At 41.7% G+C, this 23,182-nt stretch overlaps 1 protein-coding gene across 1 annotated transcript in view; it reads left to right on the top strand.

Moving 5' to 3' along the window:
* Positions 1-204: 204 nt before the first annotated feature.
* The window catches only part of GMDS (GDP-mannose 4,6-dehydratase), a 409,268-nt gene continuing 386,290 nt past the window's right edge, over positions 205-23,182 (top strand). The window contains exon 1 of the mRNA XM_063161557.1: positions 205-443. Within this exon, the coding sequence (XP_063017627.1) occupies positions 324-443 (120 nt within the window). The 5' untranslated portion in view covers positions 205-323. The remainder of the gene's footprint in view (positions 444-23,182) is intronic.

The raw sequence follows: 23,182 nt of genomic DNA, 5'->3' as shown, positions 1-23,182 counted from the left end.
GGGCTCCTGATTGGCTGCGGGCTCGGGCCGCGCGGCGGGAGCGGTGCCGAGCGCGGGGCGCGCTCCCGGGCCGTGTGGCGGGAGCGCGCCTGAGGGGGGCTGCACCTGCGGCCGCCGCGGGCGGGGCGGGGCGGGAGCGCGGGCGGGCAGGGCGGGAGCGCGGAAATGCCGCGGCGGCGGCGGCCGGGGCAGCGCAGGTAACCCCGGGTGCCGGTAGGCATCCTTCCCTCTGTGCCCGCCCCCAGTGCCGGGAGCCTCGCCCCGGCGGCCGCGCCTCTGCCCCGGGATAGCTCCGCACCTGGGACGCGCCCGCCGCCGGGAGGATGGCACAGCCCGCGGCACAGGAGCAGGCGTGTGGCTGCGCCGCCGCCGCTGCACCGGGAGACGACGGCGAGGAGATGAACGGCAGGAAGGTGGCTCTGATCACCGGCATCACCGGGCAGGTACCGGCGGGGCTCCCCTCGATCGCGTGCCCTCCCGGAGGGCGGCGGGGGGAGAGGGGATAGGATAGGATGGGACGGGATGGGATGGGAAGGGAAGAAGCCGCCCCGAGGCGCCCGCCGGCGGCCGTGACTGCCGGGGCCGGGCGTGGGAGGGGGGCGGCGGAGGGCTCGGCGTGGGTCTGCCCGGCGCCTTCGCTCCCGGGCCCCGGGGCACGTCCCCGCGGGTGCCTTCCCAGCCCGGTGCCCGCTGCCCTTCCCCGCTGGTGCCGCCGGTTCCGCGCCGGGCTGGAGCTCCCTCTGACAGCCCCGGCTGGGTCAGAGCCGGACAGACCGCCTCGTGGGTAGGGCATGTCTGCCCGGGGGTCCGCAGTGTTCCTCTGCTGGTGTGAGCGAGATGGGGTGCAATGCCTTTTTTTGTCTCGTGTCTGTACTGTCTTATAGTAGTCTGTACCAGGAATTCCTGAGAAATCAGCTAAGCCTGTGCAGGGATGAGGTGTGAAGTGAGCATCGCTGAAAAAGGAGCAGCACCTAGGAAAGACAGTACAAGGAGCCAGTGTTGGGACTCTTCATCCTGAGGTCTGCAGTGGGGAAGGCACCAGTGCAGGTGTGAGGCAGCCAGCGTTGGCTGCAACCTGATCAGGCTTGTCACTCAGGAGGGATGCTTGTCACTTGCCACTGTGACACACTGGCCAGCCATGCATGTAGAGTCTGTACCTGCTTTATCCTGAAACCTGAATGGATGAGAAAAGCGTTTCCCCAGGCCACCTGTTTTGTGTTTGTGTACGTTCATTGCAGTCTTCAATTTTTTTGGCTATATTACTCATAGGGATAATGATGCTCTGAGTCCTGGTGCTTTGAGCAGAAGGTGCAGGAGAAAGATGGCATGGAAAGAGAAAGAAATCACAGTCTCCCTTGGAGCAACTTCTGCATGATGAGAAAAGATGTGATGGTGGTGAGTTTTAACCTGGTGAGGTGTGCAGGAGGGTTGATGTGTGCAGTTTGTGGCTTTTGCTGCTGCACTTCCAGTAGGCAGCTGCAATAGTTGGTTGGACTGTTTGTGCATACAGAGATCTGCATTGCTCTGTCTTTGCTGGCAAGTGGGTGCTAAATGAAAAGTTGTCCTGGACATGCTTACTCATATTTGAGGAACATCTTATTTGCAATGTAAATACCTCCCACTACCTGGGAAAATTTGCTCTCCTTTCACATTGCTTATCTCCAGGAACATGCTGGTACTGAATGACTTCTGCTTGGAGGGTGTATCTCCTGTGATTGGTATAACTTGTTAAGTAAGTAATGTATAGTAGCCATTAAGGCTCATTTTAGAATCCCAGTGGAACAGCATTTTTTCTTTATGGCTTGCATTTAGTTATTGACAGCCTCCTACATGGAAGAACTTCTTCCCCTTCAACTGTGACTTGTCCTGGTATGTTTGCAGATCCACTGTGAGGTGCTGGTGTGGATTGTTCAGAAGTCCATGAGCACTGTGAAAAAGTACATGTCAAAACAAACATGTTGCTCTTTTACTCTGAGACAGTCAGTGCTGTCTCTCTTTTTATTTTACAGTGGAAGAGCCAGTGGGTTCTTTGTGAGGGAGTAAATCCAGAGACTAGTTTTCATCTGCTGTCTGAGGGAACCTGCACTGTGCTTTGAACATTCACCTGCTGCTTGTGTTTCACCTCATTATGCCTGGTCCTGTGCCACGCTTTTTGGTCCGCACTCTCCTCATGGGTTAGCAGCTGTCTGCCAACAGCAGGCTGGGGAGAGCCCTCCAAGGGGCTGTCTGACAAGGGGATGTAACTATGCTTATGAAAAGGAAAAGCTAGTGATCTCTATGTGCTAACACTTCTGCTTGATGTTTATTTCTAGCAAGAGCACAGTCAGAGCTTTCCCAAGGATTCCTTTGGTGCTGTGTGAAAAGTCTTCCAGGTTGTTGGCAGAAGTGCGTTTCCCTTCATCAAAGATAGTAAGTTAGAGGCCTGTAGCTACAACACCATGGTTCTTTCAGTACTGTGTTCTCTATGTTACTTTGTTTCCAAAGCAGCTCCTCCTTCTTAGCTTAACTTTTGACAGGCATATTATTTATCATTGGAACATGTGAAGAACCAGAGCTTGGAAAGGCCTTTGTTGAGGCTGTGTAGTTCTCCATAATTCTGAGATCTGCTGCCAGGATTCCTGGTCCATCTATTTTCTTAGATGAGTATTAAAGAACATCACCATACTACTTGTTCCTTACTCCTCTTTGAAGAGGCTCACCCAGAAATGGGAGACTTGGATTTTTTTTTCCTGCGTGAGAAAGAGTGCAATGTGTTTTTAAACTTAGTTACCATGCATAAAATGTACAAATATGCTGAAGTGGAAGCTAGAGTTCAGGCTTTGTCTCTCCCAGGCAAATATTTTATCAACCGTGCTAAAAAGTATTGGCCTGTTTCAAATTCTTCCTTTAACTGGTGCTCTTTCAAGGTGGGAGATAAAGGCTTGGATCTCTTCAGACTGAAGGTGGTATAGAACAGAATTGGGTGGTAAACTCCCCTTATTTAAACTGTGCCCTTTCTGCTACAGCGAAAAACAAGCTGCCATACTTGTATTGTATAAGGAACCTGCTTTTGTTTGTGTGTGGCCACTGTTCTCTGAGAGTGTTTGCTGAAGTAATGCCCTGTAGGGCCTGGCACATAAGGATGGGTGAAAGATAAGGATTGAGCTGGATATGGGCCATGACAGTTTTGGGCAATTGTGGAGTCAGGCTTTTGTTGTTAGAGTACTCTTGGGCCAGGTGAGGTGCTGCTTCAGCTGTAACAGCCCTTCCTGAGTTGAGATGATGGCACAGCAACTGTGCCTAATCATAGTGCTGGAATCAGACAACTCATTATTTTTCAGAACTTCTGTGTAACCGTGAACATGTAGATTGTTCACCTTTCCACTGATTAAAGCTGGGGGTTTCTTTCTAGGACAGAGAGAGAGTTGAGCTCACATGGTTATACTTTGATAATGGCACAACTGACTGATGATGCAGCTTTTAACCGAAACGTGACATAGAGATGTGGCACAACTGAAACTTCTGATTAAGGGACTTTTAATGGGGTTCATGAGACTTTACAGCATGCCAGAGAGGAATGGGCTGTCTGCACAAAATCTTCTGTTTAGTAAGAGGCTGGGGGCACATGCCATTTGCCAGCTTAACTTCACCCATTAATGAAATCAGTTCTGGTGACTTACTTTTCTTCTAGATAAGAGACATTTAGAGGACAGGTATCTGCAAGGGTGAATGTGTTACTGATAAGAAGGTGAGTTCGACCTCTGGCCAAATAACAGGAGGAGTTTGCTGCATGCATGGTGAAGCCACAAAGGAGAGCAAATTTCATAAGTTTATGATCAGGATTTAAATGGCATTCTGGCTCCAAGGGATAAACCTTAGTTTCTATTAATCAAAGCATATGTATCAACCTCTACAAATTCTGCATTTGCCCTTGGAGTTATGGTGAAATCAGTATCACTCCAGCACTTGCATTGCTGATAAGAGACTCTAAGCATGTAGGCAGTGGTGTTATATACTCCTTTTGCAGTATTGAGATTTCTCTTATCTTTCTTACACCGCAGCAGTGGGACGAACCACATTTCACTGTTTTGCTAAAATGACTTCCAGAGTGAGGCAGTTGCTGTGGTTAGATGGATGAAACATTTCTGAAGTGTCATGTAGGTATTGGTCTGCTGGTAGACTACTTGTGAGTAATGCATAGCACTTTTTTTCTTCATTTAAAGAGAAGTATTTTAAATTAAACAGGCCTATGGTATGTGTTTAAGTTAAAATACTTAAAAAAATTCAAACAGCTTGATGTGACTAAGAGTGCTTTCACAATGAAAAATAAATGTGCTGGACTTTTCAAACCTTGGTAACTTGAAGAGTTACTCTGTAAAAATTGAAGTTTTGAATCAAATACTGGTATTACTATCAGTGTAATTCTAGTTTTGCAAACATGGCATGTTGCTTATACCAGGAAGCTACTAAAGCAGTACACTTTTAAAGTGTTGTCCTCTAGAGCTTGTGACTAAGTATCTTTTACAATTGCACTTAAATATCTATTCAGAATGTCTGATTGTCTTTCTCATACTGATGCTCGTAGAAGCATTTCGATATTTGACTTCTTGGAAAAGTACCAAGAAATAACCTCTCTGAGCCTAACTATGAGGTTGTATGTTGATGTTTCTAATTTTCCCACTTGGCCCCTGGATTATGAGCAGTAAATAATATCTATCTGCATCTGGCGCTTCTCTAGGAGAGGCAGCAAGGTAGACCACGATGTTCAGCAGGCACTTGAAAGCTCAGTTTAGTCTGAAGCCATGAGCTCGGTGTCAGTACCTGCCCTGAGGCTGTTGCAAACGGAGCACGAAGGGAGCAGTTGTGTCTCTGCCTTGGGAGAGTTCTTACAGCAGCAGTGCTAGCCCCAGCCTCTGCTCCTTTGCCTGCAGTTCTGTCAAATACAGCTTCCATTTGGCAAAACTTGAGGCAGCAACCTCAGAACTTTCAACCAAGCCTGAAGAGAGCTTAAAGAGTTGGGTCTGCCTCTGTCTTTTGCATCAAAAGTTCAGTTGCTTACAGCCTTTGCTATTCCTCTAACACACCAAACCCTCATACACCTGTACTGCAAGTTTCATGCCACAGTTACAGTTCACAGTTGGAGAAAGGTTAACTGTATCAAGAGTGGGGGAAAAAAAGATACTGAGAAAGCAAGATATTTGCTGTTGTAAATTGAGATCAAGTTGTTTGGTTTTTTAAAAATTTGGCTGTTGAGATGAAACTGAGCTAGACAGGCTCAGTGGGGCAAAGTACAGTAATAACAGAACATGAGTCATTACTTAGTATTAAAAACAACCCCTGAAAGATTAGCTGGTATGGGGTCATATACCGTAAAACTCTTTGATACTCTGTGGCTAAAATAAAATAAATGTTACTTGGAGAAGAATAGTAGAGGAAACAGTTAAACAATGTTTATGAAAGCTTCTTTCAGTATTGTCATCAAACTGTGAGGTGGGAATCTCTGTCACTGGAGAACATGTGAATACCTGAAAAACACAGGTAGAGAAACGTTATAGCCTGCTGTAGCAGAGACAGGATGTTGGTTTGCCAGAAGGATAAAATCGGAGGGATTGGTTTTTCACATTGAAATAGGAGGATAATCTTTGCTGAAACTGGCTAAAGGTAAATATTAGCATTGCTGCCATTTCATTAAAACAAATAGTCTTAGTTTCTGAGTAAAGCTAAATATTAGTATTGCTGCCTGTTCATTTAAACAAATATTGTCTTGTTTGAAGCCAAGTAGTCCATTTCAGTTTCTGTCTCTAAGTAGCTAAGAGTTGTCTTGAGTGAGGATTTCACGTGCATTGAACATCCTTATCATAGTTTGAGGATGCAGAGATGTAGGAACACTGATTTTGGCCACAAACCTAAACGCAAGAAACTTCTTTTAAACTTGGGAGGGTATGTGTTTTTTTGAGACGGCTTTTTTTGGATTGGTTTGTTTTAAATGATGAGGGTGTCAGGCACAGAAGAAACTGACTATAGAAGTTGAGTGTCTGTCCCTGGAGGTACCCAAACCAAATTGAACATGTTGCACTTGTTGACCCTGTCTTCAGCAGGGATCTTGAACTGCACAGAAGTCCCTTTCAGTATAAAGTTGTATGATATTATGACCACTCCACAGGATTGGAAGGGGAACCACCTGCAGTTTGTGACAAGATGGCATAAGGGGCTTGTTGAAAATAATTTGCAGCAAATGAATAGTGGCTCTGGCATGAAACTAAGCTTTCCTAAAATATAATTACAGGTATTTTCCCTTTACAGGGTATAGATGAGGAGTGCTGCTATTGGTTGTCACCCCAAACTCTTGAGAAAAAGGTATTTTACTGTGTAAAGTAGCATAACAAATACTGAAATGGAAGACTAGAATATTTTCTGAAAACAGAGACCCTATTTATACAAAGATGCCTGACTTTTGATTGCCTTGACTCCCTTTTGGAAGGGCTACTAGATAGACTGATTCAACTTGTGCAGTAATAGCCATCTATGAATACATGGTTCAATGCTTTACTGTTTCATATGGTTTATACTCTACACCAGCATGTGCAGATTGACAGGGCTTTTGTCTTCTTCTAGGACTGGGAGTCCAGGATTTTGGTTGCTCTCTGTGCCTGCCTGGGGTAGCCCATCTGTATTCCATTGCCTTTCAGAATAATGCAGTTACTGATGGCATTTGAACATAAGTTACCTAGGAGATATTCACAATAAAAAGTGTAAGTGTTACAGGATTAGTTCATGTGTGCCTTGATGTATTAACTTCCTTTTTTTCTTCCTACCTTTGCACAGCTTTGCTCAGTGTTTGTGACTGCCAGTGAAGTCTGTTCTTTAGTTGTATATGGAGAGGGAAGTTCTGGTAGCCTGGCTCAGCTAGCAGCCTTTCAATTCGAGGACCAGTGCAGGCAGTCTGATTCCTTGTGTTTGAACATGATGTATGCAGGATGTGGATTGAAAAGCATTGAGAACAGCAAGTGTATCATAAGGTACTGTATGATGTGATGTGTATCTGCTGTGAACACAGGTAAAATAATGAAAGTGTTCCAGGAAAAAGAAAATGGTGAAGTTCATGTTAATGGTGCTGAGGTATGAAACAGATCTACACGTGGTGACCAAATAGAGTTTGGGAAGATGATTTCCTCCAGGCAACATTTCTCATGACACCTGATGCTGTGGTTAGGGGGCTATTTGACACTACTGCCTGGACTGACAGTCCAGGAGAACAGAATACCCCATTGCCAGCAGCATGCCCCTTCTTTAATCTTTATTGTTTTGGGATTTTTAAATTTAATTAAGACTGGTGACTGCTGGCATAGACAGAACCTGTAGTTCTTTATTTCCTAAAATTTTAAAGAGCTAAAGCCTCCCCTTCTCCATATACCTACAGCCAATCCAATCTGAATAGAGAACCCTTGTAAAAATCTTCTCCATGTGACTTGATCTTCTACCACTAAATTTTGCTCTTTTTTTTTTCCCCTCTGATTATCTCTTTCAGATCCTTTTGTCTGTTGAGCTTTCTGCACCAGGGAGTCGCTTTCTTAGAAAATAGATAGCTATGCAGAAGGGCAAGGAGAAATGGAGTACTTTAACCTGCTGATGGCCTGTGTGAGAAACACATCAAAAGCTACCACTGTGATCCCTAAAAATAATAAATAAAAGGTTGGATAAACGGCTTTTCAGTGCAGTTGTGATACTGGTGTTCATCCTAGTGGTGCTTCCTGTTGCTCAAGACAAGACACCTTGTCTTTGAGGAGTACCAAGGCTGGGTATCTTTGCACTTGCCTCTGTTTTCATTCAGTCTGCGAGGCAGGAAGTACTTTCTTTCTCTTGGCAATTCCTAGCAACCTTATCCCAACTTCTTCAGACTTCTGGGTCTGGAGTAGAGTCCTGATTAAGTGACTGTTCTTACGAGCTTGTCAGCTCAGTTTCTCCTACACTGTCACGGCACAGCTCAGGCTTATTTTGGAAAGCACGGCTTCCTTGAAGCTCTGGGTGGATGACGATGCAAGAACAAGGTGGCAGTGTGGTTGATGTCCAGCTTCCTCTTTCACAGGTGTATGTTCTCTCTTGCTCTAAATTTCATCTTGCTGCTTTGGTTGCTTTTTAGCCAAGTGAGCAAAATAAAAAGATTTTCTTTCTCTTTAATATTTTTGTCGCCTCCTGCCTCTTTCATATGAACCCACTGATTGTTTTTTCAGACCCTCAGCTAAGGAATTCTTTTGGGTTGTATGTATGTGATCTGGAGGATGCAGTTGTGTCCAAATCTTTCAGTTAAGCAAAACCATAGAAGGTGAGGTGAAAGAGTGGAATTCTCTCAAGTTTCCTGTTCCTGTTACTGGAAGGCCTTATGGCTTGTTCCTTTTGAGTGTGTTCACAGGCTTTACAACAGAAATCCACAATGAAGCTTTTGTAAAGCCTGCCAAACAAATTGATCTGAACTGGCTTATCTTTTGTCACCTGTGCTTTTCACATGTGTTAAGCAACTGAACTTCCTCATATGCCACTTGAATGTTGTAACAATTTTAATTTAGTCACAAATACACACAAATCATTATAACCAAGGCAGGCTTCCTTCTTCAGGAGTATTTCTTGTTAAAGTCTCATTATTTTCTTTTTTTTTTTTTTTTTTTTTTTTAATGGGAAATATGAATTTTTCCTTGTAACTCAGTGTCATTTGACAGTAAGCAAAGTAAGTGTAAAAACACATCCATTGACTTTGATATGGTTGCAGTTAGTTCAACGATAAGTGCCATTGAAGGCATTAGATACCATGTACCCTGAGACAACCCATTTGATGAATAATGCTACATTGGCATTGTGCAGTCAAACTCAGCTGTGGTATTGTCAGCTACTTCATTATAGTGCTCAGCTAACCACACTGGTCCAACAGGTATGTCAGCTGCAAAGAGGTGCTTGCCTTGGATATGGAATGCCATAGATCTTGGCTTTTTTCAAGGAGTATCCAAGTAGATAAACCAGCTTGTGCTGCTTTTGCCAAGCTTGAACACCTTTGAAATAACAGGAAAAATTATGCTTGTTCTAGAAAAATCTGGCTAACCACTAAGTATAGCAAGATATAGTCAAATTTTAGGAAATGTTTCTGTAGGGCTTTGCTTCAGCTGTCATTTGACCAATTTACTGCTGCTTGGAAATCCTTCTCAAAGAATTCCTACAGCCTGTGTGGTGAATTCTAATGCAGAAGAAAAAAATGATACCATGTTAAGTGTCTAGGTGAGTGTTTTTGCTGTAATGAGAAGATGCGTTGTTTCTGCTGCAAATCTGACACCTGCACAGCTGTTAAAGAGCTGCCTCTTGGCTCTTGATTGTGCCTCAGGTAAATGGTAACTGTTCCTGTGTATCCAGAGGCAATCCGAGGTACCATGTCACCATGCAAAGGAAGCCTTAAACCACCCAACTCCCAGTTTAGAAAACAGTGGACAGTTTTTTTATTTGTATCCTAGGATGTCTGAAGCTGTGCCAGAAGTACCTTGAAGACATTTACTGCTTTATGAATGGAGATAAGCCTTTCCCAAGGTGTATAGATTGGTATATATGTATTGCAGAAAATAAAACACAAAGCCAAGAAAATACTTCTGACTGCTCCTTTGCATCATTTTTTCCCCTTTTTTTTTCTGAGTATCATGTTTCTAGTTATGCATGCTGCAGTCCCTTCTGACTGTGAGTCTAAGTCTCACTGTAAACTTTTGCTATTCTGGAACTGGCTGGCAATATCTGACTGTTTAGGTTGCTATTTGTCAAATTACAGGCATGCTGTCAGGAGTGTGGTTGTTTTGTTTATTTTTTTTCCCTGGCATTTGCTTGGTCCATGAAGAATCTCTTCAGATGCATTAGCAATGGGTGGCTTCATCAGTAATGCTGCTGCTGACCCATAGATTCCTCTTAATTGATGTTTCTCTGTTGAAAGGATAAGGAACAGACACCATACCTTTGGCTGCTGATTGTAGTCCCTGCTTTTTTTAGCACTGATATCCTCTCTAAGAGCATAAACATTACTGTGGAGCACATTTGGTTTTGAAAGCTGAAATTTCTGGGTATACTGTCTGGATTTCATACAACTAAATAATTGTGGTTTTGATGTCAGTGTAATTCTTTCCATGATTACACAGTAATAGTCTGTCAGTGTATTCCTGCCAAAACTTAGCATGCTGTTTGCCTCTGAAGTGAAATACTATTAAAATACTACAAGATAAACAGTGTGAAAGGGATAAAGAACTCTTCAAGCCTGCATGCAAAATACTGCACTCTTCCATCTTTTAGGTATCTCTTTGAGGTCTTTCTGCTCCATGGGAATACTTTAAAAGGTGCAGCTGAGAGGCTTCTTCGTGGTGCTGATTTGACTGTTACTGGTCAAGCATTGCTCTGCCAAAGCCCAAGCCTGGGCTTTGTGAGCAGACCTTCACAGCTTCTAGGCTAAAAAGTGGTTTTGCTGTCCTCAGTGTTTGAAATTATACTGGAAGATGTTCCAGAATCTCGCTGGTCTTTGAAAAAGCAGTGGGGACTCTGTGGTTGTAGATCTGCAGGCTCAGTAAAATATGCAATTTTATTTTTGATGGCAAAATAAAGTTGGAGAATTATTCTGATATGAGAAGGCAAGGAAGTTGCAAAGACTAAGAGTTAAACTTTGCTTTATGCCCTTACTAGTCCATTTTGGGAAAACAGTCATACTTGCAGCTGATCTGAAACTGAAGAGTTGTAACTGTGTGGTTTTGTTTTGTGTGTTTAATTTCTTGTGGTCACCTGATATATGTTAAATGTTTCTATGTTGTTCTTATTGCAGCACTTTATAGTTGAATATATAGTGTAATTGTTTAAGTCCTTTTTCTGCATTTTTCAGTGAGAAGAGAATTTTTTACTAATTTGAGAGGTTTTCATTATTCAAGAATAAAATAAGAATGTTAAGACTGACTCTGTCTCCAAAATTACACTTGCTGTATTTTCTTTGGTAGGTATTATCATTATGTTTTCACACTCTATGCTGGATCACTCTTTAATAATGTATAGAAGCCATCTTTGTAGAAATGCATTATTATGCTGCCATTTTTGATTTGTGAAGTCTGGCTAGAATTTCAAATAATTTCATTGCCTGTAGCTTTACTTGTTTAAACATTAGGAGAGATCAGATTATTCTTAAAATTGGAGAGTAGCTCCAATGGGAAAATACTGATTGCTAATTTCTTTGAGTGCAATTCATCTTTGTCACATGTAAACTCTTGGTTTTCATCATATTCAAGGATCTCACATCTGTCTTCTGTTTTAATCAGTTAAAGACAGGTGGCAAATTGAAAGCAAATTCAAGACAACAGAAATTCCTTAATGATGCCATGGTTTTCATTTTAATAAATAGAGAGAACTCCAAAATGATGGTTTAAGTTATTTTTAGAAGACATGAAGGTGTGTAAAGCAGGAAATAAGAATGCGCACATGACTTTGAAATACATTAACTGATGGGGAAGTTGTGTAAGAAGTACCAAGCTGTGTAACCACCACCACAGTGGTGGACAAAGAGCTTACCCTTGATACTGGTTATATAGGCTGAATTTCTCAGAATTACTTGGTGTAACTTCAAAATGTGACAGTGAACTTCCACTAATTAGTCGAATCGAATTAATTTTCTTTATACAAGCAGGTGTTGCTGGTGATGGATTCTGTCATTTAGCTGGGAACCTTCTTGCTTAACTGTTTAACACCTGAGCAGGTTTTCTAGGCAGCTGTTTCAGTGAGTGAGAGCCCAGGCTTTTTTAAGCAAATGCAGGTGCCTACTTGGGCTTATAGCCAATACAATTCACAGCACCTGCCTTCCCTAGCAGCTCTGCTGAGTGTGAAAGTGCTTAGGGTGGCTGCCTGATGGGACTTAGGCTCTTCTTGTCCTGAGTAGCCCCTCATCTTGCAATGAGGAAGCATTTATTTTATAGAAAGCACTTTACAGGATAAACAAAGATGATAGAATTTCATTACTGGAATTGTGTTTTCTAGTAAAAAAAGCATGTTGTGCAGTAAATGTGTTGATATGCAACTAAAGATATGGGGTCTGAGAACCTTTACAGGTTCTGTAAGGTTGCTGCTTTGGAGTCAATCTGAAGAGGATTGGTGCTTCCAAATCCCTGCTTGCCTCCTGAGCATCAGCTGCACAGCCTCTCTGTTTCTGATCCTCTTTGTGTTTTGAGGGATTGACCAGTGTGTTTCATTTTTCACTTTGTCTGATCTAAGTAATGTCTTATGTTGCTTTCATGTGTGTATTGTGACTTTGATGTTAAACCAAGTTTCCAGGCAGAAATTGAGTGCTTTTTCTTCCAAACAGTTTTGGAGGGTTGGTTATTGGTTCGTGGAGACTGTGGTACTTGGCTGTGTAAGTGACTGTCCATCTTCCCCCTGTAAAACCTCCCTGTGTTTACTCACAAACGCTGGCAGCTGCTGTATTGCCTCTGTGTGTTGAAGGACAGGATAGGGCCAGTTCATGGCCCTGGATGGTAAGAAAATGGAAAGAGTGATGAAAAGCCAATTAAGAACAATTCTTTTGAAGGAAGTAAAACCCCACATTCCTAGTAAGGGTCGGTGATCTTGTGAGCCATTCAGTAAGCTGAGTGAAATGTCCCCTCTTTGATCCAGATCAGTTCAGTGCTGGTGGTTTTGAAATTTATTTTTTTTTCAATTGCTTTCACTAAGAAATAATTTGAACTTATGAGAGTGGTATTTGCTAATTATTTGACTTTGTGTGTGCATGTGTTGAGCTTTCCCTCTCATGTGTTTGGGATTGAGGGAAAGATAATGAAGGGGAAAGTTTATAAATCTACACAATTTGTCAGATGTATTGCATTTAAGTGTTTCAAGTTCCATGTGTTCTTCTGATTGTCTCAATAAGGAGGCTTTGTTTTAATGTGGGATAAAGAGAAAAAAATGTAGGAAAGGCTGGGATGAAAAACAACTTTGTTTCTATCTTTACAGCAGGACTGTATTGCCTTTGTCTTTATGCTTACGGAGGAAACATAGCTCATAGTTTGTCTATGAATGTGTGTGAGAATCAGACTTTTAAAATTCAGTGTTTAAATTATTTTATTATTGCAACTAAGACACATTACTGCTTTTCCATACTGAGGCAGTCAAGGGTGTCAGCCTTCTAATCTGTAAGGTTTTTTGTAATTTAAACTTAATAGCAAAATAGAATAGAATTAAGGGTGCTGGCAGTGCCTGAAACATCAAAACACACTGGGAAGAAGTTTCTTTTGGGTTGTGGTCACATTCTGTTTAGGGTTTAACTCTGTTTTTTGTTTAAGAAGATGCTATTTTATTGCAGGGCCCTGAGTAATACATCCCCTAAGATGTATTTGAAATACTGCATTTTTCCTGCTTGTTTGGGTCAGATGTGGGTCTTGTGTCAGCATAAGAGGAGCTTTTAATTTTGTGCATGCACAGGGCTAATCATTGCTTATTTGGTTATGGATTGCTTGCTTGAAGAATCTCAAATGGTGCCTTTTGAAACATAAATCTGTTAATGCTGTTCTGTGTTTAAGCAAAAGGTGGCCAAGTTATGAAGATCTATAGCTATGAAATGTGGGTTAGCAGGCAATTTCTTTGGAATGCCTTTAATTCTTGAAGAATGTATGCCAAAACAGAACATCACAAATTCTTATTTCCCTGTTTCTTGTGCTCTACCAAGTTTCTGTCTTGCAGTATTTATCAAACTGTCTTTCATGGTGTAGTCCTGTTTGGCCATGATTGTTTCCCAAAACAATTTGCAGTTTCTAGATCTTACTATTTGAAGACCATGTATTAAAGCATAGTTGACCCTTGTATTTCACCCAGTGGAAGCAGAAACTGTGCTCCTGTGGATACTGGCTCAATAAGCTTGCCTCTACTGAAGGCTGTTTTTACATCTGTGTGTTAAAGTCATGAAAACAAAACTGCTGACACAGCCTTAATCACAGGACCACAAGTAGCACTTCTTTGTTTTTGTGTGACAGTTTCATTGGTACTATTAATAGCTGGTTCCTTACAGGTGTTCATGCATAATAATTCTTACAAGACAACACTTGGTAAGTTTTCGAATGAATCACGTTAATTCCAGGATTAATTTTTGAAGAGAAAAAGAGAAACCTTTTGACTCTTTTTCCTTTTGAGATTTTTGGTCAAAAAAATCCATATGTTGAAAATGTTGATTATTTTTGATTTTCCAAGTGCAGCCCTGTGTTTGGGAGAAAAGCAGGGAGAAACTGGCTTGGCTGTGTCAGTGGGCAGCCCCACTTTATCTGATGTTGTCAGTTTTGGAAAAACATGGATCTCTGTTTTACTGCTCTGCCCTTGCTGCTGGACTGGCAGGACAGTCTAGGAGGTGTAGCTGCAGCATTGCTCTCTTTGAGGAAATACCAGGTGTAGCAAAGTTGTGAAGAAAAACTGGTATGCTTCTGTTTGAGACCCCAGCAAGGAATACTGTGTACAGTAGTAAAGTTTTTCCCCTGTTCTTGCTGGGTGTACATGGGGATGTCTCGTGCTTTTAGCAGAGTAGATGATGGAAGACAGAGCTCCCCTTGCAGGGCTTTCTGTTGCTCCCCTTTGGGTCTGGTGTGTGAGGTGGGGATGGGAGGACAAAGGAGTGACTGTGCAGAAGGTGAATCTGGAACAGCTTAGGTGGCTATAGTCACTCTGCAGACAGCTTGGAGAAACACCCTCTGTGGAGTGAACTGTAAAAGCTGTTCTTCCCTTGTACAGTTATCACTGAGCCTCATTCTAAAGCAGCTGAGGGCTGGCACGCTGCCTCTACCAGGTACTGCTGGTGAATGCAATAATACACCAGGACATAATTATCTTGACCTCTGGAGAAACTGAACTGAGAGTAATTTGTTTCAGAAGTGAGCAATTTTCTGTGTGTGGCTCCTGGCATCTATAAAGCAAACAAGTCAGTGTTCAATTCCAGTTATAACCTCTCTGGGACTGCTGTTGAAACATGGCTAGCAGACATGGTGTGATACTGATACACTTCTTTCTCCCTGGCCTCTACCTGAGCTTGTTAGCATTTGGAAAAATGCATATGAGGTTTATGCCCAATTGATAGTGCTTTGATACGGATTTCAAAATTATATCAGATACTGTAGTATGCATGTGTGTATATAGCTGCATCTTTAAATAGTTTAGGTAGTGAAGAACCTGATCTGGATTTAGCTGGAAGTTCTTATTTGATTTTTAAGAGATTTTGTAGAAAGAATGGCATAATTAGCAAGGAGACCAGCCTTGCAGAACTAACATGTTGCTATCTTGTTAATACATTTAGTCACACTTAGTTTGTTAGTTATGAGGTAAAAGTCTGACTAATCCAGCGGAAATGCTGGGGAGGTGGTGGGGGGACTAGAGACTGAGAAGGAGAAATTATAAAGGTAAAGGCTTCTGGTTCTCCTACCTCTAGTTTTGTTTGTTTCGATGGTCTGGCAGCATTGCTGCTGTCAAGTCAAACAAATTAAATCCTCAGCTCATGAGAGGTGGTTTTGCATCATCTGTCTAGGGAAAGGAAAGGTCTAGGAAAGGAAGATTATGTGTGTTCAGTGCTGAAGGTTGCTAATAAACTAAGACCTAGGAAAAGATGAGGACTCCTAAAACTTGCTCCAGCTGAAAACCTTTCAGGGCTTTTTCTTTGGCCTTCAGATGTAGGTGACCTTGGTTGGCCACACAGGTGCACTGAGGAAAATAGCAGGAATCTATGGAATGGGCAGTGGGAATGGAGGATACAGGTAGGAAGACCATGTATTCCCTTTCAGTGGAAGCATGCAAGAGTGAAACTGTGTGTTGTTCATGGACAAGAGAAGTACTTTTCAGAAAAGCTTGTTTACAGGTTGAAATAAGTGGATTGCTTTGTCTAGGTGTTTGCAGTGTGCTGTGTATAAATTTGATACTCCTGAAGTAATGGTTAAAGGTGAAGCATGACAAACTGCCTTAAGGTAAATATTGCTGCTCTGCATCAGCAGTTCTGGATTGGTGTCATTAAATTCTGACTTGATTCCTTGATTGCCTTGTTACCATGATTTGATCATCATTCTCAGTACCTCAGCTGTACCTGGCTGTTTTTAGGATTCCACTTTTAAGCTATTTCCTGTGAATTCCTCATGACAAACCATGAACAGTGGTGGCTGAGCTTTGTAGTGAGTGTTTTAGTAAGTAATGAGCTTTTGTAGAGACAGAACATGCTTTGTGTCACTTCCTTAACCACTTTCAATAAGAGCTGCTGTTCCAGACAGCTGTGAGAGGACCTTGTTGGGTGTCCAGACCTCCTGAGTGTGAAGTTTGAAGGGGAGTAAGTCAGGTCTATGCTCTTTCCTCCTTCACTGGAAACTCTTAAATGCAGCGAAGCATGAGATGAGCATGGAAACTTTTGTCAGTTTTATTTGTGATGGGAAAATAAACTTTGTGTGTGTGAAGAATCAAGGTGAGAAATTGTCATCAATGGAGAGGGCCTAATGGCATGGGGAAAAAAAGAAAATCCCGAATCTGCATGCAGAGCACTGCTTGGAACAGGACTGGGGCACTGTTTCCCATCTTTTCCTGCCAGGGACAGGAGGCTTGTGACCCAAAATCCCATAATGGCTGTTCTCCATTTGTTGAACTTTATTTCATGTTGATGTGAAAATTAGCAGAGTGTACTCTCCATTTTTCTGTCTTGGTTTTTCATTTTTTCCCTGCAGCATGATGCAGCACAGACACCCAGTGGAGGTTATGCTCCTGTTCCCTGTAAGGCTGATGGTGCAGCAGCACTGTACTGCTCTCCCCCTTCCCCACCTGCATGCAGGGCTGTGCTGCAGTGGCACAGCAAACTTTTCTGCCTGGAGGATGGAGGCAGTGGGGTCTGTCCGGGCTGCCTTGGAAAGGAAGATGAGGCCCTTGTGTGAAGGAGATCTCAAAGGGGAAGAGTTTTTTTAATAAGGGGGGAAATAAAGTAATAACTTGATAACTTTCTTGGTACTTTTTATCCAATAAAGCCCCTAATCTTTCCTAGTCCTTAAGAGAGGATGCCATTTACACAAACTATGTTGTAACAGTCCTTATGTTTTTCAGGCCTCCTTATGCATTTTTGTGATTTGGAAGAAGTCACTTGCCTAGAGTCACTGTCTTTGCTTTGTTCATTCCTTGGTTTGAAAGCAGGCTTTCAAAGAGTGACTGCACACCTTAGTCTGGCTGAGGATATTACCTGGAAGAGTGCACTTGCCAACATGCTGCAAATGCATGGCTGTGCTTGCAGAAAAGATTTGGTCATGCCTAGAACTGAACTTTTTATCACACATGAAGGGTTGTGTTTTTAAGCAGCAAGAAATGTTGTCCCTCCAGTATATAAGCTTTCTCCCCCTTTTTCTTTAGATCTTTTCTCCCACTGTGTCTTTTCTAGTTTGGATGTTATCTGTTTTTTATGGAAATTAGCTGCCCAGCTCCTGTGCTGTTGGGTTTTGGTTATTAGGGAACCTGTTGCCAGAAGCACTGTCATCGAGCAGCTGTGCCTGCCACCATTTCCCTGTATCTCCCCCTCTCCAAGCTCTCAGAGAAACTGATGGCTACCTTCACAGCTGATGTCAGCTTTTCAGTTGAGTGTGAAGGGAGGGAAACTCCTCAATGGGCAGTATTCTGTCCAGATATGAAGTTGTGAAGTATGTGTCTTTCTAGACAGAGTTCCACTGTGTCACAGCTGGAGTGATATGCAGTGATGTAGTGCTGGGCAATGAGCAAAGCAATTAACGGTATTTCTATCTGTCCTACTCTGAGACTTGTGAAGTTGCCAGTTTATTCCCAGACTTGACTTTTTGCATGCTTAAAAAAGACACAAAGTTAGCCAACAACGATTTGATTCTTTCTATTAACGATTTAGCAGGTCCAGATGTGCAGAGGTCTGCATACTTCTTCCACCCATGAGGAGCTGTGGGACTATTGCATCTGAGTGTACTTTCAGGAAGTGATAAGGTTTCTTTCCAGCAGAAAATTGTGCTTATCTTCTGGAAAGAACATTTCAAGTCATTTGCTGGATGTTACCTATGTAACTTTTACATGTATCTTGTTCATCTGGATACAAAAAAGGTTGTTTCAGAAGGTATGTATTACTTTGGCGTTGTGGCAGCCTTTTTGAAAAAGTCTTGGACTCTGACGGAGAATAGAAAAATTTCTGGTTTTTGGCAAAAAGTATATTTACTGTGGTTACTGTAGAAAATATGTGTTATAAAGATTCAAGCTATGTTGTCTTGACAAAGAGAAAAAACTTAATTTCATTCTTTTTTTAAAAGAAGGAAATTCTTGTGAGTAGGATGAAATCCTTCTGTTCTTACATATGCTTGGATGATTTTCAGTTTTCTTAGGTGTTCAATTGCTTAATGTTTTACAGCACTGGCATCTGGATTTTTAGATTCCACATGTGAACTGAGATACTTTTCTGTTCCTCCTCAGGGTTTGCTTATGGATAACTGGCATGGAAACTGGGAGTGGAGAAAACAAATAAAGTAATATTTTATAATTTGGATGGTCTAAAAGGATCTGCTGGAATGTGTGTGTTGTTTGTTGACAGGAGTTAATGCTTAGTTGCTGCTTTGGTGTATTCTATTTTTTAAATAGAGTTTTTCACCGAATCAGCTCGAATTGCTGGTATCTGAACTGATGCTTCAGGGAAGAAAGAAACGGTTAACATGGATTATATTTGGCAGCATAATGTGGTGTTCCTGCAGAGCATTGGGGATCTTCTTCAGAGTTCTCCTACCACCATGATTGGTGAGTTTGGTAGCTCTGTTTCCTAGAAACTTCCTGTTATGACTGTCCCATGTTGCCTTCTCTGTTTCTTGCTTTTACAGTGGTTACTAAAACTTCCTACATTGATTTTCTGTTTCATAACATGTCAATCCAAGTGTACTAATTATGACAGAAAACAGTGTGAGGAAGACAGAGGATGTTTTACAGCGGTGCATAATCTTTGTACCACTTTAGGGCAAAGCAAATGATTTGGAGCATGGTCTCCAAGTCTTTTTTGGGACAAGAGATTTTGCCTCAGATTTGGCTGTACTCTTAAGCTATTGTATAAGTATCTTCATGCAGACAAATAGGGACTTTGTGGTCTTGGTTGTCAGACTCCTGAAAAGGCTTTCTCTCCACGTTGACTGTGTTCCAGTCCTTACAACCTTTTTCCTCTGTGAAACTCAACATCTTTGTGGGCCTGAAGTATTTTCTGGACTATCAGAGCTAAAGCTTGACTGAATTTTCTCTTCCTCACTAAGCTGTGATGAGACTGGGAAACAGAAGTGAAACCTAAGAGCATCTCTTCTGGTTTTTGGTGTTCTTGATACTTTGGGTCAGAAGGCAGAACTGTGCTGTAATCTAAATGAAGACTGTTAGAAGTAGATCAGTATTATGGAGAAGAGAAATGGGGAATGGTAGTTTTGAAATAAAACTGAGGCAGAAATCATCTGCTGAAGTAGATGGTTAAAACCCCGCTAAGGATCAAGTTAAACAAGAGGCTGGTCAAAGAGGTAGGTTCTGGATGTTGGCTAAGTCGAGGTGGCAGTCTGGGAGACAGGGCAGGGGACAGCTTTGTGAGGACCTGTGCAGCTGAGTTAGCAGAGCAGTAAAACGAGGAAGAATTCAGGACTCTTTCTGTGGTTCTCGTGTAATCTGTGGAGTATGTGGCGAAGCAAAAGGTAATTTTTGGTCTTTTAGAGAAAATTAACTGCAGGATGCTGATTTTGATGTCGAAAGTGTGGAGCTTTATGTTTGAAGTGAGTTAGGGTTTTGTTGCAATTTGTATTTGACAGTATAGGACTCCTTGCTGTTGTTAGTTTGGAAACAAACCCCCTCAAGTTGTATATAGCTTGTCACTGTGGAGACAGGTAAGTATGTCTCTATCAAATGACTAGTCCATGTGTTTAAATTCATCCTTTAAAAATCCTTGATATGCTCTGACTGACTGATGCTCTGTTTTGATTGAAGTTTAAAATGGAGCAGCATTCCTTCCATCAAGAAATTGCCTGAGCTGTTCATATGATTTTTTAGTTTCTCAATAACAGCTTTGTGAGTTTTTTTTTATTGTTAACAAACAATTCCTTATTGCTATTTCTGAACTATTAAAAAAATGAAGCAGACGTTGTTTATCACAGTCCAAATACAAAGGCTCCACAAGTACCACATGTGCTACAGTGATAACCTTCCTTCAGTTCTGTGTAGGAGTATTATGCCAAATGCAGTCTTTATGCTGTACTATAATGACTGACATCTTGTTCTTAGTGCTAACCTTTTCAGTTTTGAATATAAATAGGTTGGAAATATTTGATTTCTTACAATTGTAATAAATGGGTATTCTTTCTGAGTACCTTCTCTTGATGCCTTTGAATTCTGAGAATGCAAAATCACTGATTCTTACATATTGTAAACATGGAGGTTAGCAAAAGTCTCCAGAATTGATGTAATTAAATCTGAATGCTAGATAAATAGAAACAGTGAGTGTCCATTTAAACTATTTAAAGCAACTTGAACATAATTGTCAAAAGACAAAATATTCTGTAGAAAATAAGATATCTACAAAGTACCTTGTGCTTTATAGGCTGCTGCTTATGGGGTGTGGTAGCCAGATTCAGTCCTCTAATCACTGTCTACTCTTTTCATTTGTGAGAGAGGAAAGAGTGTTGAAGAACCACATGAGAAACAGGGCCTGAAGCAGCAAGGAGTGCTTTGATTATAGAGGGTGCTGGAGCCACTGTACTTGGTGCTAGTGTTTGATGAGGAGCTGAGAAGAGGACAGTGCAATTCTTTTTCTCTGTCCCCAAACCTTGAGGACCCTCTTTTCTGGCAGTCTCCAGCTAAGGTACACTTCTTCCTCCATAAGGTGGATGTTGAATCTAGCTACGGCTTTCTCCCTCAGCTTGCGTGTCTTCATTCTCATCCTCTCAGCAATGAGGGAGGTATGAAATGCATCTTGGTCCATGCACTTTGTTCTTTCTTTCATCATTTGAATAAAGAAATTTGTCCAGCTTCCTTGGAGAGCCTTGGTCAGCTAGACAGTCCCAGTTTGGGGGCAGTGATCTACAGGGTCTTCCTCCTTTTCATGGCATTTTGTGGGATCTGTTTCCCATTGGTTATAGTGTGTGCTGTTATTTGGGCTGCAAGTACAATGTTTTGCTCCAGAGCACTATAAGACAAATGCCCCTGTCTGGAAACTCACCCTGCCAGAAGTGGATGGAGCTGTGTTGCTGTGGGGCCAACGTCAAGTGGGAGGATGGAGGGAACCTGCAGGGATCAATCTCAATGAAATGTGAGGTATGGACCCACAAATATGTCCAACTTTCAGTTGAAGCATTGAGCTGACATCTTTGTAACCAAAAAAACCCTACTTTTTTAGGTTAGAATTGACATTTGGAGTGGCCATTGCTTATTTCAGTGTAACTCTGTGCAGATGGAGATGGGGATTTGAACCCCTCTTGACAATCACTGCAAGCTGACAAAGGTGAAATAGGGAACTCAAGCTAATCAAAAAGGTGTCAGTCAAAAATGACCTTGTTTTAAAAAATGGGTACAGATTTTAGCCACACAAATATTTGAGGGTTCTGGGCTGCTACAGGCATTTCTAATCTAAGTGAAATGAGGTGTGTGTACAGGTGTCTAATCAGTTTTGATACTGTTCAGAAACTTCTTGTAGATTTATTATGTTGAACCAAGTGACTGCAATATGTTGAGTGTGAGTTAGACTCTCTGTAACCACAGAAAATGCCTTTGCTCTAAATCTTGATTCTCAGTTTAAGATTGAGATTGAAAACTCTCCACTGAACTAATAAACCTGAACAGCTTTTTCAAAGGAAATGACCTCAGTGCTTTAATTGTAATTAAGATGACATCTTTAATACCAAAACTTATGCACATGTTAAAGTTACTGATTATTTTTCACTTTTAGTAGGAGTCAGAATTCTTGCTATTTAGATTTATAGCAAGTCTTTTTTTTGTGGGGAGGAAGCTTCATATAAAGGCTTTCTTAATTCAGGTCTTAAGTGATTCTTACACACATGGAGTACATAGAATGAGCTGTGCGTTACTGCTCCTTCAACAATAATCCATTATCCCCATGAATGTTACAGAATTCTTGTCAAAATGGATCGTGAATAAATGGATGAATCTGCCAAATGAACTGTGTGAAAACTTAGTTGAGTTAAGAAGGAATAAGAATAAAAAATATTACCAAGTGGTTACCCTTTTTAACAGTAGTGATATCTTTGGACTAATGGAAAATGCAGAGGTACCAATTGTCGGTTTTTCTGGGTCTGGATTGAAGGCACTTGAGACAGTAATTTGTGTTTGGACTCAATGTTTATTATTTCTTATCAGTAAAACAGTCTCATTACAGTGAGTTTGGCAGCTTTTCATTAGAAGGCACAAAATGGCTAACAATCTCTTGTTACAAGGTCTTTTAAGACTAAACTATCCAATTAAGAACTGACACCTAGACTATTTTCCCATTTAACCCAATAACTGATCCCAAAGTACCCACAATGCGGATTTTTCTGCCCAATTACTAAATGCCACCCAAACCCATGAAGAAGGAAGAAGAAGCATGAAGAAGAAACCCAGGATGACACCCTATGCCCTCCATCTTGCTTCCATCCACAACATACTAAAAATCCCAAAACCTAAATTTCTCACGTATGCTACTCTCTATAATCTACTTCACACTTTTGTGGATTCTTGAACTAGGGAACTTTCTCCATGAGTGAGAGACAAAGTCAGTGCTCCCCTGGGGATCAGGACACCCCAGAGCAGACAGAGAAATATTCCTGGTGCCCTGGGTTTCCACAGAAAACTAACTGTTTTCAATTTCTTTCCAGTTTAAAAGCCAGTAGTTTCCAACAGTTAAGTGTGTTCCTGTTCGCATGGTAACTTGCACCAGATATGCATGTATTGCTCTAAGTACAAGAGCTCTTAGCAGAAGAGCTGCTCCTGCAGTAAGGATCATTCCTGGTCTTCCTTGACTTTCTTCTAAGATCTTTGAACTTCTCAGAGCTTCTGTCTTCATTTTTTTGCTTTGCCTTTCTTTTACATCAGGTCATCTCCACTCTTCTCTGCCTTTCTTTTCTTCCAATATTTTCTTTGTTTCTCTCCCTTCTTTGCCCATTTTTTGCCTGTATTTGTTCTTCTCTGCTCTTCTCTGCCCTTTTCTGCCTTT

The sequence above is a fragment of the Melospiza melodia genome, chromosome 1, assembly GCF_035770615.1.
Source record: "Melospiza melodia melodia isolate bMelMel2 chromosome 1, bMelMel2.pri, whole genome shotgun sequence".
Lineage (NCBI taxonomy): Eukaryota > Metazoa > Chordata > Aves > Passeriformes > Passerellidae > Melospiza > Melospiza melodia.
Note: the sequence above shows the minus strand (reverse complement) of the source record. Positions and strands in the feature narration are given on the sequence as shown.